General features: G+C 44.0%; 1 protein-coding gene and 1 long non-coding RNA gene across 2 annotated transcripts; one reads left to right on the top strand and one right to left on the bottom strand.

The window, feature by feature from the left end:
* Positions 1-289: 289 nt before the first annotated feature.
* Positions 290-1,968, bottom strand: LOC129590695 (uncharacterized). The gene is made up of 3 exons (XR_008690760.1): positions 1,691-1,968; positions 1,072-1,290; positions 290-823 (listed from the first exon to the last, which is right to left on the bottom strand). It is a non-coding gene; the product is annotated as an uncharacterized LOC129590695 (long non-coding RNA).
* A 5,838-nt stretch (positions 1,969-7,806) lies between these two features.
* On the top strand, positions 7,807-10,524 carry LOC129590706 (uncharacterized). Its single transcript, XM_055486058.1, has 4 exons — positions 7,807-8,083; positions 8,193-8,258; positions 8,479-8,583; positions 8,770-10,524. The coding sequence occupies exons 1-4, from the start codon at positions 7,874-7,876 to the stop codon at positions 10,195-10,197; spliced, it is 1,809 nt and encodes a 602-aa protein (XP_055342033.1). The 5' UTR covers positions 7,807-7,873; the 3' UTR covers positions 10,198-10,524.
* Positions 10,525-15,072: the final 4,548 nt, after the last annotated feature.

Genomic DNA, 15,072 nt, shown 5'->3' with positions numbered 1-15,072 from the left:
CGCGGCTTACTGTACATTTCCCAGGCGACACAGCTTGGGCGAATAATTCTAGAGGGATTTAAAAATTATCACCTTAGAAAAAAATACCCGATGCCAGAAAATTTTACGGCCATTTAAAAGCCGGTTGATTGTATATAAAAAGCCGTAATTAAATTTCTTTTTTGTATAGACTGTGTTATTTTGTAAACAGGTTGCCCATTGCGCAGTGGGATATTTTTACCGCTGGATACCGGTTCCATTATTTTTGCTAAACATCCGATTGCGTAATCAAATTTCGCAAAGTTTGGTGGTTGAATGTGATTTAGTCAGATTTTAAAGCAGTTGCGTCAATTTTAATCTGAATATTAACACAGTTGCGTTTGCCTGTTTGGTTCCAGCCTGGGATTTATAATCGCAATAAATATCTAACTCTTCATTTACTAAGATTTGCTGAAATAAGTTATTGTATCGACCAATTTGTCATGATACTGTGTTAAGTAAATAAAATAAAAAAAAGGTCAATAAGCTTCCTTCAAAAATAAATTTCCCTGTGTATTTTTTTCAGCGGCCCATATATCGATCAACAGAAATGGCTCACCAGAGTTGCATTGTAGCGGCATGTGTACTGTGTAGCAAATGCCTTCTGCGCTTCCTGTGTGGCGCGATCGGTGTCGTCCATTTCTGGATCAAGAACTCGGCGCTGCGGTTGTTGAAAGCGTTAGGCTTATGGTCCTGCCGCGTCTTCTTTTGCTCCAACTGCCGGCCGATACCCTACTCAACCAAAACTTTGCCTTTAAATACGAAGCTCGATTTCTTCGACGTTCGCAGCCTTGTTTCGCCAAAACTAAACAAAGAATGGAAAAATCAGTCCGTAAAACAGGATTTCATGTGCAATAAAACACCCATATACTCATCGAGACATAACCAGATAGAATAAATTGAGTCAGCTGAAGATAATTTCCAGTTTGTTAATGATTTTCTAATCGATACGAAGACATGATTCATTTGTTCATGTCATAATAAGTCTTATTGAAATTACTTTTACGGCTACATATATACAGTAGACAATCAAGTGCATAGAATTAATACGACGTCGCGATGGCCCATGCGAAGAATGTCCCCGTCGCCGCCGGTTGGTCACCACTATCTTAACCCGAAATTTGCTCAGATCGATCTTGGCAAGTCTTCTCTGCGCGGGTACAGATTTCGGCACTGTTGCAACAGGGAGCTGGCGAATTTGTTGCGCTTTTGTCCTTTTTGTACAATGATATGTCGCGGCGTCTAACAATTATAATCAGTGAGCGCCTTGGTCTGCAAAAAAATAGCTCTGCCGTTTATGTGATTTCCTCTCATTAGAGGAGCACTTTTTTGTACAAGGTATATTATACTGCGGTTAATAATAAGGAAATGCAATGTTAGTTATTACAGAAACTACTAGTCTTCTTTTTGATAAAAAAAATTAAAGTAAAACCTAACCGAATGTATAAATGTTCGTCATCTGGGTTGTTTTGGTTTGTTCGTCCATAATCAATTCTTCCAACGACTCATGAAACGCCAAACCGCGAGTGTATGCGTCCCGTTTTGGCCTTGGACTTTCACGGCCTCGCATTGCAGAATAGGAACTAAAGAAATGTTATTTTTTCTGCCGTCGTTGCAGCATGCTATGCAGAGTTTTCTCACAAATCTGAATTTGGGCAGCAGCCTTGCTTACCATTTAGTCTGGACGAACGGGATTCAGGATGACCTTTCCTCGCTCGGCCGTACACTTTTTTCTCATATTCCTATTTAATTGTCATGCACGTACAATACGTGCAGGCAACATTAAAGATGACTATAAGGCTTTTTTTATATCGCCACTTTTCTATTCGTAAACATCAGAATCTGTAAAATATTCAGGAGAAATGGTATCTGGTAAGCGCCAGCTGCAAGTTCATAATAATTATCACATCACGCCATGTTGTTGTTGTTGCATAAATATACGTACAGCGTAGTCCTACGCGTTCTTCCCTCGTATGGGAACAATGCCCTCATTGGCTGTGAAAATTTAACATCACAACCAATAGAAATTGTGAGATACCGGATTACACGGCTCGATTATACTAAAATATTTAGTAGCGCCTAATTAGTAGCACCTAAATTCATATCGCGTTGCTATTAAAAAATTTAGTAGAACCTAGATATACTAGTAATTTGCATTGCACTGCAATAAAATATTATTAGCACCTATTTAGTAGCACCTAGACATAACTTACACGTGTCTAGAAAAAACCTAGAAATATTTGTAGCACCTAATTAGTAGCACCTACATATATTGCACGTGCATAATTTGCAATAAAATATTGATTGCGTCTAATTAGTAGCACCTAGATGAAATTCGCATTGCAAACGCGAATTTATTAAAGTATTTAGTAGCACCTAATTAGTAGCGCCTAGACAATGTAATGGTTGCAAACGCGAATTTATTAAAGTATTTAGTAGCACCTACAGCCCTGCCGGGCCAAGTTGGGGCACTTTTGAAAAACAACTGGCAAATATTTCTATAATTTGCTTGGTTTTCATGTTTAAACTATTCCGGTGTAACTTTTTATCGCCAATCCAAAAACACTAAAATCGGGGTCTTTTGATTTGATAGTAGGGAGCCGAAGGTTGATTTAGGGGGTGAGGTAGTAGTCCTTTGTGGGATCCTTACAACTGCCCCTCTAATAAATTCACCGATCGATATTTTTGCATGAGCTTTTTGGCAAACTGTTGAGTGACCAAAACGGCATTTGTCATGGGTCAGAAAAACATTTTGAGCATTCGGTGATTGACTTAGCCTTGCAACAAGGGACACCTCCCATAGACTTGCATGTTAAAAGTGGCGTAACGAGGAAACGAGGAATGTGGTTGCCTAGCGCATAGATTGAGGTGACCTAAAACTATTACTCTCTATGAGTAAGTCATAGGTCCTGTTAGTCCACTTTGATGTGCCGAGAAATTCCTGTCTCATAGGCGGGGAGGTGGGAGTGCCAGAAGTGTGGAAGAAAAAACCAGCAAAGCTGTAGCAGCAAAACCTTGAGATGGCTTTCGAAGTTTGTTAGAGACGAGTGTCTTCGGCTTCTTACATGAACTGAAAACCTGGAGCTGACGCTTAGTGCTTTGGGAACGAGATTTTATCGGAAACGGCCATCTCTGGCATTCTGCAGCTGCGCGGCAAGGTCGAAGATAAGGTCACCCTTCACTTTGACGGTGCTCGCCGACGGAGTGCAAAGGTCATAGAGGCTAGGCTGAAATCGCCTGTTGTCAAGCACTTCCCACAGGAGAATTGAATGGTAATCAACTGTAGTTTATCACCTTAAGACCACGGTCTCAACGGAATTTTTAAAATAATAATGAGTGGGAGTGAAACTGTCACTCCATACGGGTTTAGTGGTATTTTGAAGTTGGTCGACTTTAGTTTTCACCTCACTGTGATTGTAAGCACCTTCTAAACAAAGAGACCTATAATTCAAAAGATGCCTAACACCTTCGGCAATCAAGTTAAAAAAAAATATTTATTTATTTACTGACGGCAGACATGTAGTAATTTTTAGAAAAAACTGCCCCAACTTGGCCCGGCGGGGCTGTAATTAGTAGCGCCTAGACGGTAATGTAATGGAGCCCATTTCGCAATTTCTATTGGTTGTGATCACAGCCAATGAACGAATTGTTCCCATACGAGGGAAGAACGCGTGCGTAATCCTTACAAGAACCATTGCTCCAACACATCATGCCATGCTGCGGTATGTTATTGTTTCCAAGTCAACACGAGAAAAACACCTACAAGGATTATTCTGACCTGTTATTTAAATGCATTATCGAACACATGCTTGCAGTAATTATTAATTGTAGTAATTATATACGTTGGCTTTTCTCGTGTGAAAACATGGACTGGCTTGGCAATTGAGCCTATGTTTTCATACAGTTTACTGCAAAACATCAAAACCAAGAAGGCCACCCAGCAGAGAGCGCATGAACTTGACCGGTTAAAAAGCCTTCAGCGCAGTAATTCAATGCCAGTTTGGGCCACTATTTCGTTGCTTTTGTGCCGCTGTACAAATATATAATTGCATCCGTTACAGTGGAATTTAATAATGAATTCGATGTTTGCACCAAAGGGTTTATGGATTAAAAATTACTAACACGGTTAAATTAATACGAGTACAGTAACTTAATTCTACTCTGCACTTAAACCGAAGATGGCAGAGCCACCTCAACAGTTAATCAAGGATTATATGTTGAAAAAAGTCACAAAAAAGGAAAACAATAACAATGAAGTATTTGTGGATGACCCTGCACTCGCACAATACGAGACTTGCCCTAAGCAGTATCTACCGTCGCTAGATACTCAAGCGGCATATTTCGCGTTAAAAATTAACGATAAAGAATTCGTTAAGGTTATGGTAGATACAGGAGCCTGCATCTCCATTGTACCTATGGCAATTGCGGAGAAACTAAATCTGAAAATTTACAAGTGTAATGACCACGTACAGGGCATTTCACTTGCTACGGGAATCGCGGACGTTAACCCGATTGAACCACAATGCACAGTGTTTTACGTGTGCATATTCGGTAAATGGTACGAACATGCAGCCTTTGTATCTACCGGAAGTAGAAAGGACAATATCATATTGGGAACGGACTTTTGGGTCTTTAAACCATTTTACTTCGATTTTGAAACAATGAATATTGTTTCTAAGGGAGGAGTTGATACAAGGTCATCTATGTTCGTAGTACGGAGGTCTCCGTACTTCGGTGAATGTCTGAAGGCAGTAGAGCTAACTGACAATCGCTCGGAGGAGTCAATCCCGGCAATGCTCGAGATTGCAGCATATGGCACGGTACGTGTCATTGCAGACGGGAAGAATCTCAATAAAACGGATGTCACATATCAGGAATATCAAAACTACTTGTATAGTCTTGAGACAGAAAGTACTGAGGAAGTACAACCTGGTATGCATAATGTGGCTAAAATAACACAAAAACAGAAAGTGCAACCAAAAATTGCAGTGCTTAAACGCAAGGCATTTGATGCAGTTGCCACCGGAAGTACCCAAGCGATGGTACCATCGCTTGTTGGTGGGGATGAGGAACCCCCCAAAAGCACTACAACGTATACGAATAAGAACATTCGTAAGCAACCAGAAAATTTGGATTATGAGTCATACGACTACTGGCGCAAACAGCAGCGCGCAGAACTAGATACACGAAACTGGATATATCTATATGAAAACCCGCATGTCGATATGACATCGGCTGAACGTGATGAGATTCATGCGTTCTCTAAATGGAAAGGTTTTCTCCAGCGAAAGCGCACTGGTCCGAACACGAAGAATCGCTTTGTGGTACCACAACAGCGTACTGAAGCACTAATGTGGCATTACCACCAAAAGTATCACGACAGTGATACGCCACAAAAGATTTCCTTTAGAGGAACGGTACTGGAAAGATTCTACTGGCCTGGTATGAATGAGTCTCTCGTCAGAATTGAACAGAAATGTAAATTCTGTCAGAATTACATGCGCAAACTGGATGCTCCCGTTGCGGAAGCAGTCCTGTCAGAGGACGTCATATATGACCAGTTGCCCAGCCAACAGCCTGAAAGGGAAACTGATGAAATTCTGTGATATCTGGTTATCCGGGTATGAAGTGATCGAACAACTTGACCCGGTTAATTACATGATAAAATCGTTGCGTGGCGGTAAAGCCCGCATCGACAAAGTACATGTGTCAAGGATGAAAAAGTATATTCCCAGGTTGGCAGTGGATTATACCATGCCGGAAGAGCCAAAAACAGATGAGACTGTTTTTGACTTTTCCCATAAACCACGAAGGGCAAAAAAGATGCTGGCCACGGACAATGCTCTTGATCCTGACATTGATCCTGTCGAGGCACTGCAACCTGTTGTACCGGCTGCAGCTGTGCCAGCTAAGCAAGCAGTGAACCCTGGACTTGTACAAGTGCAGAGCCAGGTGAAGAAGTCGAGAGCTGGTAGGCTGATAAACCAGAATCCTAAGTACAAGTAAGTACTACTTGTACAGACTGAGTGGAGGATGTTCCGACTTGTACGAGCATGCAACTGAGCAGCTGCATGGCTCATCCGGCTGAAATCCGGAGTCAGTATTTCAGTGTGCTTTCAACTTGTTTGCAGACTTTTCTTACTTTGAAAAAGTCATATCTTACTTCGGTTCATTATAGTCGTTAAGTGACCCTTGGAGTTTGAATATAATAGTACTTTTATATTCATTATGGATCGTCCTCGTCGATCGCTGTACAGTATGTTGACTACTGCGCTGTATGGAGATGAAGCCCCGACTCATCAATTGCAATATCAGAACTACGGTCGCGGTCGTGGCCGGGGTGGTCGCTTTAACCGGGATCAGGTTCGGTTCCGTTATCAGCAACGAAACGGAGGAAATGCCCCGAATGCACCGGGTCAGGCCCATTTCCAGCGTGGTGAACGACGTCTGGATGACGGTCGCCCGATCAACCAGCCCGCGGAAGTTATTGTGCAGGGTGTGGTGCCTGCAGGGAACCGTTACGCTGGATGGCGAACGTACACGGCGAGCCAGAAGTTTAACGCGTTGGCCCGATGGTGCAAGTTTCCGGAGTTGGCGCCGGTGGATTGTGATTGGCCGGAGTGGTTGGCTCATCGCAACCAAGGTCAAGGTCAACCGGTTCAACCAATTCGAGTTCCGATGCAAATGCAGATCGCTCATCAAGAACCTGCTGGACAGCAGATTCAAGTGGACGAGCCGATGCCGGACGTCAATATTGCCAATGAAAATGGCAATGCTGGACTGCCAGCAGTTGGCGGATTGGGACAGCAGGCGCTGGTGGCTGGAGCCCCTGGACCGGGTGCCCTGATGCCGCAGTGTGTCGAAGGTAATGTTGACCTTTTATTAGATACTAGTACGAGTATCTACATACACTCCGTACATGGCAGGTGTTATGCAGGCGGAAGCTGTGGAACCTGCGGAGCTGTCTGATTACGAATCAGAACCGGATGAAGAACGCCGACGTGAAGTGCAATTGTTTATGGACGGTCTGTCCCCACGGACCCGTGAGGAATTTGACCGAGGAATTGATCAACACGTTTCCGACGTGTTGGATGCCGTGGATCGCAAATTACAGTTGTCTAACTTGTGAGTTGTTTTGAGTTTTCCTAACCAAAATCAATGGTTACTGGGATGTTGTGTTTATTAATGTAAAATCAATCAGTACTGATGGATCTGCTCTTCATAATAACCAGTTGGTTAATTAAAAAATTTCGATTGGGAATTTAATGGAAATTATTCTGTTCAGAATAATGTGTTGACTAATGAGGCTGTTTCATCATTTCATTTGTCCTGACGATGTGTAACTGACTTTGCTTGGAAAGTTCATTAAAAGTCATGCGGTGGTGTGGAAATGACTGTGTCTTGAGAAAGTACAGAAGAAACTGTAGCACACATACGAAAAGCTGATGGTTAATCAGCGGATAAGAAGTGAGAGAAGAAAAAGAAATTTCATATTTCATTCAAAAAGAAGTATGCATCGAGAAATGCAAACTAAATTACACGATTATTGTATATTAAAAATTTAGTACGAGTATTAGTACTACCGGAAGCGAAGTAGTCGGCGGAAGTGCAGCCTATACTACTTACGGTGTCGGTGACGTCACCGAGCACATGGTAGTGTGTTGATGCACACGGCCCTTGAGCGAAAAAGTTCAGAACCTCATTTGTCAGTGCAGTGCGGTGTGAAAAGCTAGAAAAGTGCAGATCTGCACCTTTTAAGTTTTCTCGTGCTTTCGCGAACCGGTTCTCTATTCGAAAATAAAACTGCTCAGTTTTATCAGTTTTGTTGTTTGTACTGCTCGTGAGTACTATCGAGATGCAGCGTACACGGAGTACGGAGTCCGAAGAAGAGTCCGACCAACTCTTCTGGAACTACATGCACGGATGCATGGATCTGGATGTGGAAGAAGTTGATTCTGGACAGAATCAACTCACTCAAAAATCTCCGCAGTTGAAAGTGTGTGAAGCAATGACGCCTGTCCTGGGGAGAGGAATCCTGAAAGCAGAAGGACTGCAAACTGAAGCTGTAAGTTGAGGAACTTACTGCGCACTACTGAGAGTAACAATATGAGCATATTGTTGACTGTACCGAGAGTCGTGAAGTATGTGAATCAACATGTTCATGTTGATTTTAGAAGAGCGGTACGGATGCTGCAGACGTGGGTACTCTGAGTAAAGAGTACGAGGAGCAGTGTGAACGGGTAAGAACCCGTAAAACTGGGAAATGGTGTTACTCAGTTACTGTACAATAACTGTTTGTAATAGTGCGATAGTACACTACAGTTTTGATAACGTTATACTGATAACAAGCCGCTAAAATACTGGACAGTATTTTTACGAGTTTATGTTGTGCCAGTATCGACATGAAAACTACATGAATACCGATGTATTGGTTAATCAACATGCACATGTTGATTGCAGTCCCAACGTTTGTCGGACGCGAAACTGCGCTCAGCGGGAGTGGGACGAGGCCGCAGTCGCATAGGACCGTCTGAAAGCGGGATGAATCCAACGCCGAATCCTGTGGTAATATTACTACAGTAAATGTGGTTACGGTAATATTGAACTACCAGTGTTAATAACTTACAAACAGATAAGTTTTTACGGATGTCAGTAAAACACTGTACAGTGTTTTGAGGGATATGGAAGCAAATACATTTTTTTTGTTCTAAAAATACAGTGCTGTATTTTATATTGAACGGCATGTTGCAGAAGCCGCCGAAGAACGTTACCCTCGTGGGAGTGTCTGGTACAAACACAGCGCCACGCAGTCGTTTTGCGATCCTCAACAAGGAGATAGAAAAGCAGTTCACTGCACCGACCGTCAAGGAACGCGATGAGCACGGACTTGCTCATCAGAAGACTGCAGCGCCTGTCCGAGTGGTTAACAACATCTTGACCACAAAGACGCTGTTTAAGAATGTGCGCGTGCTGGATCGTATGGATCAGATTACACTGATCCGCGGTGGATTGTCAGCGGTGAAGCAGGAGCTGATGAAGCCTTCGATGGGCGAATATGACCACCAGAACACTTCTCGCCCATGCGTGCTGGGTCTGATGCGAGACATCATGCTGGAACAGGCTGATGATGCACACGTGCTGCAGGAGTGCACGCAGCTGTTGGAGCGTGGCGCGTGGAAAGATCTGCTTCTGATTCTTCAGCAGCATGTGCAGTTTCTGGAGTTGGTCCCGGATACCAGAACCTTCAAGACATCGGACGATATCTTGGCGGTGGCACAACCAGAGATCCCACAGTTCCACGAGATACATGCCGATCAGCATGGATACGGCAAGCTGGACAAGTGGCGCTGTGAAGTGAACGCCCTGATTATTGCGCGAAAGCTGCCAAACGGTAAAGGCTTTTCGATGGGGAAAATTCGTTCTTCAGCCACCTTTATGCTGGAGGTAGTGCAGTTTGTCGTCGACCACATGGAGGTAGCGGAAATGACACCAGTACTGGTGCCATTACCAGGAAAGCAGACCTTCTTCCATCCGCGCCCGTCCGCTCTGCTTGTGGCTCAGCAGGCTATAAACCATGTTTATGGTGCCGGAACGGAATGGCGTGTTGGAGCGGATACAGTGGTGCAGAACGACGTGCAGCGGTCATTCGTAAAGGAGAAGGACCTGATGTTTTCACGTGTGCGCAAGGCCGTTAATGCGCTGTCCAATGTGGAGAAGGACTTTCCCTGGTTTTGGCGCATGCACTACGCGGTTGTGGATTTGTCCGAGGCGTTATCGGAGAAGTTCGGGATTCAGAAGTTTGTCCCGCAGGAGTCCAGTGCACCGGTCATTCGTGATTATTCATCGTGGATGAATATGCCGACCCCGTTGCAAGAGCCAGCTCGATTGGCTCATGCACTGAACTTGGTTCAGATGGCGTGTGCTCGTACGGCACTGCAGGCGCACAAGGATGCGGCTCACATCCTTGCAGAGTGGGATTTGCCAGAGCCTTCCAATCTGATTACTTACAGTAAAGAAATTGCTGCAGCCATTAAGAAACTGGAGCAGCAGGCGAAGAATAACCCGGAACAATACGCACGTATTGTTCGTGCGGAGACGGAATGGCGCAACTCTCTCCTGGCCCTGGACAACATCGTGGAATTGGACGTGGAGAAAACGGACAAAGTGGATCAAGCGTAACAACGTGGATTGGATAAGAAGGACGTGATCGCGTGGAGGAATGGATTTCCCTTTAGTTTGTAAGAATAACATGTTTCTGTTATTCATTCCCTTTGGTTGTTTGTGGGTTTTGTGCCCGCGGACGTGCACCCTTGTTGGTGGGGATAACATGCTATGGCGCATGTACGCACGGTACAAGTATTGTTTTCGGTTAGCATGTATGAGTTTTCGCACGCGTCTGTACGACGGTGCGGTTGATCCTATGTTAAGTGATTTGCTATGAGAGATTCCATGTTATAACGCGCTTGAGTTTACCTGATTCTGGAGGCAGAATCAGTCGATGGATGTGTGAGCTAGCGAAATAAGACCTAATAAACTTGTGTTGAGATATCCGGATATTCGTGTGTTTTGTGGTGACCTTCGTAAAGACAACTAGGGATAGTTATCTGAGCGGAAGTCAGTGTGTGTGAGTCGGAAGTAACATCATCCGACTAAATCTGGGACAACAACATCGTCCTAGCAGGATCCTGAAAGTGTGTGTACGCGCGTGTGAGTAGGAAATATTAGTGCTAATATTTCCATGTTATTTCCATTATAGTACATCTAGAGCATATTCCATCTTTATTGCCTGAGTAAGGTTGGTCATACTGCTGTACTTGTGAGTACAAGTACACCAGAATATGTCAGGACACATATTTTGAAATGGCTTTATTAAATTTACCGATTCTTTTTTCCACCATCCCATTCGCCTGCTGGTGATGGGATGTGGTTGGCACATGTGCAACCCCCATCAGGTTGGCCACTTCCTGGAAAACTTCAGACATGAAGTTTGTGCCCCTGTCGGAGATCAACTTCCGCGGGCATCCGTACACGCAAATTACGCGACGATATAAAAAATCGGCAACCGCGAATTTATCGTTTTTATGTACTGCTTCGGCGACTACGAATTTACTTCCGTAGTCCTGAGCAACGATTAAGTGATGATTTTTTCCTTTCGTTTCTGGCAATGATGAGTCCACATCAATTGCCCAAACATGACGCGGTTCTGCCAGAGGGACGGTTTGCTCATAACCACCCGGGGCGGTTAGCCTGGGTTTACGTCTTTGACAGGCGTCACATGTCTTCGTATAAGTATTTACTGCTGCACGCATCTGCGGCCAGTAAAAATGCAGGTGCATTCGTTTGTACGTAGCATCAGCTGCCAGATGCGCCGCGTATGGCACATCATGATTTTCATGAATCAGCCTCTTCCTCCACTGTTCTGGAACGTAGAACTGCTGAATGAATCCAATATTATACTTCCTTCGGAAGTACAGAATTCCATCTTGTACCGTAAGATGTTTTAATGTCTTACGTTGTCTGTTAGACATTAACTGTTTCGGGTTTTGTAACAGCTCGAACCAAGCTGTTATCTGCGGATCTTTCTGTTGCTCGGATTTCCAGTACTCCGTTTCTTCAGGCTTGAAGAAATCGTACTCTTTGATTTCCCCTTCTTCCAATTCATGATTCATCAGTGTCATATGCTTGTACAAAGCATATGGAAGTACTGTAGTGCCAAGTAAATTCCGCACCATTTCGTAAAGCCTGATACACTAGAGCTGTATATGGGGTTCAGCGTTCGCTGATCGCGCTGAACAGCGTCAGGCTGCCAGTAGCAAAGAGCCGAGCGTTGCTCGCTCTTGAAAAATCGTTCCTGCTGCAGAACGGTTCTCTATCAAGATTTATAGACTTGAATCTAATCCAAAATATATTTTTACAATTTATGTTTACAAAACATATGACTGTATTACGTTTTATCTAAATGCTGGTTCGAATTGCTTTGTCGTACTTGCCCGTACTACTGAATATGAATTATTTCAAATTGCGTGTTCATCCAGTTCATAAGCCAGTAAACAGTGAACCCACTGAACGCTAAAGCCGTCCATACAGCGCTTGTCTAGCATGCTGTACGAAAAAGTGCGGAATTCACTTGGCACCACAGTATCACTTTATCTGCAACTTTATTTATTAAGTATCACGAGACTGATGAACGTTCAGTTCGGCAGGTAATCTTGAATGTCGCAGGATTCTGCCGAGCTGGGTTCGTTCGGCTGAATCCCTTCGTTACGCGACAGTGCGTCCGCTTCAACGTTATCTTTCCCTTTGATATGATGATTAGTCATATCATATTCCTGGGATAATATCGCCCATCGGCCCAGACGACCACCTACGTCCTTCATAGATTTGAGGTACTGTAACGCTGAGTGATCAGTATACACGTCGAAATGACGTCCCGACAAGTAGTGACGCCACTTCTTGAGTGCCGTAACTAGGGCGAAACACTCTAGTTCCGTAGGGAAGTAGTTCAGCTTTTGCGTACGATTGAGTTGTATACTCAAGTACTCGATAGGTTTCCAGTCTTCCCCAAACTGTTGTTTAAGGACAGCACCGACTGCTACTTTGGAGGCATCAATGTAGAGTCTGGTTGGTGCTTCAGGATCGTAGCGGGCCAAAATGGGAGCATTGCACAATGCTTCCTTTATGTCCGCTACTGACTGCTCTTGTTCATCTGTCCAATTCCATTGGACATCATTACGCAGCAGCCTTGTTAGAGGCTCTGTACGGGTTGCATAACTTTGTATGAAACGACGGTAAAAACCAGCCATACCCAGGAACCTTTGGACATCCTTTACGTTCCTAAATGGGCCAAAGTTCTTTACGGCTTGTACCTTCTCCTTGTCTGTGTGGATGCCTTGCGCATCCACCACGTGACCAAGAAAGGTAAGCTGTTCCATAAAAAACTCGCACTTCTCTAAGTTGATTGTCCAACCAGCTTCCCCAAGCCTAGCTAGGATTTCATCAATATCTTTTCGGTGCTGCTCTTTTGTTTCAGAATAACATATTATGTCATCCACAAAAACTAGGGCGTTTTTCCCTTTGAGGTTTCCAAGTGACATGTCCATGGCACGTTGGAATGCCGTCGGTCCGTCCTTAATACCAAAAGGTAGGACTTTGAACTGATAGGAGAATTCCTCTCCTATCATCGTAGCTTTATGCTTGTCAGTCTCAGCCAAACGGATTTGCCAAAATCCGGATTTTAAATCAATTTTTGAAAAATATTTAGCCGATCCTATCTGGTTCAGGATGTCGTCGATCCGCGGCATCGGGTAACTAGAACCTTCTAAACAATTGTTCAGTTTGCGAAAATCGACCGTGAGTCTTTTTTCTGTGGTGAATTTTTTAGGTACTAAACAGATAGGGAATCCCCACGCACTAGTCGTAGGTTCGATGATTCCATCTGCTTGCATTTCTGCCGTTTTTTGTCTCAGATACTTTTTATCTGCATAACTTGTACGATACGGGGGCACTCGTACTGGTGCGTGCGTACCAGTATTGATCGGGTGCTCGTACAGTTTACAGCATCCGATCGGTCTTTCCTTGCTGGGAATGACCACCGCATGTTCCCTGAGTAGGTTCATCAGATAATCGCGCTCACGATCATTTGCGGCCGAACCCACTTTGACTTTCTGTATTAAGCCTTCTTGTTCTTCTGTGACTGTAGCCTGCACAGTCTCAGTATTATGTACTTCAACCTGGTCTGATGAGTCACTTCCGGTGCCATCAGTCTTGAATGGTTCCGTAGTTACGAACCCTGTAACAGCCTCGTATGCTTCTACTTCACCAACCGAACGTTGGTTATCAAGAACGTAAGGCTCGAATGACAAGTTTGTCACACAAACTTTCAACTTCCCATTATGCTTAACTCGTACGAGTCCAGCCTCTGGGATGACATGATTATTGTCATCCGGTGTATTAACGAAAAACATTGCAAGCTCTTGCAGACTTTCGGTGTTTTGTTTATCCAGCTTACGGAAATCCCTGACTTCCGCTGGAACCCATCTTGACTCAAAGGGGTTCATACGGATAGATTTTTTGGGATACACTTCAATACGTCGCATCTCGACAGTTGTTACCTTAGGCGACTGGGAAGGTTGAGTACTCAACTCTTCTGTAGACAACTGGTTATCTTTCTTATCAATAATTTGTTCTTCCAAATTATTGTCTAAACCATGTTTTCTTAGCGATTCCCATTCGAGATTAGTTATCGTTTTAGTCTGGTTACCGCCTCCCGTCTGTGAATCCAGTGTTTGGTGCACAACCGCCTGGACAGGCTGTTGCCTGGGCAACTGGTCATATATGACGTTCTCTGACAGGACTGCTTCCGCAACGGGAGCATCCAGTTTGCGCATGTAATTCTGACAGAATTTACATTTCTGTTCAATTCTGACGAGAGACTCATTCATACCAGGCCAGTAGAATCTTTCCAGTACCGTTCCTCTAAAGGAAATCTTTTGTGGCGTATCACTGTCGTGATACTTTTGGTGGTAATGCCACATTAGTGCTTCAGTACGCTGTTGTGGTACCACATAGCGATTCTTCGTGTTCGGACCAGTGCGCTTTCGCTGGAGAACACCTTTCCATTTAGAGAACGCATGAATCTCATCACGTTCAGCCGATGTCATATCGACATGCGGGTTTCCATATAGATATATCCCGTTTTGTGTATCTGGTTCTGCGCGCTGCTGTTTGCGCCAGTAGTCGTATGACTCATAATCCAAATTTTCTGGTTGCTTACGAATGTTCTTATTCCTATACGTTATAGTGCTTTTGGGGGGTTCCTCATCCCCACCAACAAGCGATGGTACCATCGCTTGGGTACTTCCGGTGGCAACTGCATCAAATGCCTTGCGTTTAAGCACTGCAATTTTTGGTTGCACTTTCTGTTTTTGTGTTATTTTAGCCACATTATGCATACCAGGTTGTACTTCCTCAGTACTTTCTGTCTCAAGACTATACAATTAGTTTTGATATTCCTGATATGTGACATCCGTTTTATTGAGATTCTTCCCGTCTGCA

This window comes from Paramacrobiotus metropolitanus, unplaced genomic scaffold (assembly GCF_019649055.1).
Source record: "Paramacrobiotus metropolitanus isolate TYO unplaced genomic scaffold, Prichtersi_v1.0 Parri_scaffold0000041, whole genome shotgun sequence".
Taxonomy (NCBI): domain Eukaryota; kingdom Metazoa; phylum Tardigrada; class Eutardigrada; order Parachela; family Macrobiotidae; genus Paramacrobiotus; species Paramacrobiotus metropolitanus.
This window is presented reverse-complemented; position numbering and strand designations above follow the sequence as displayed.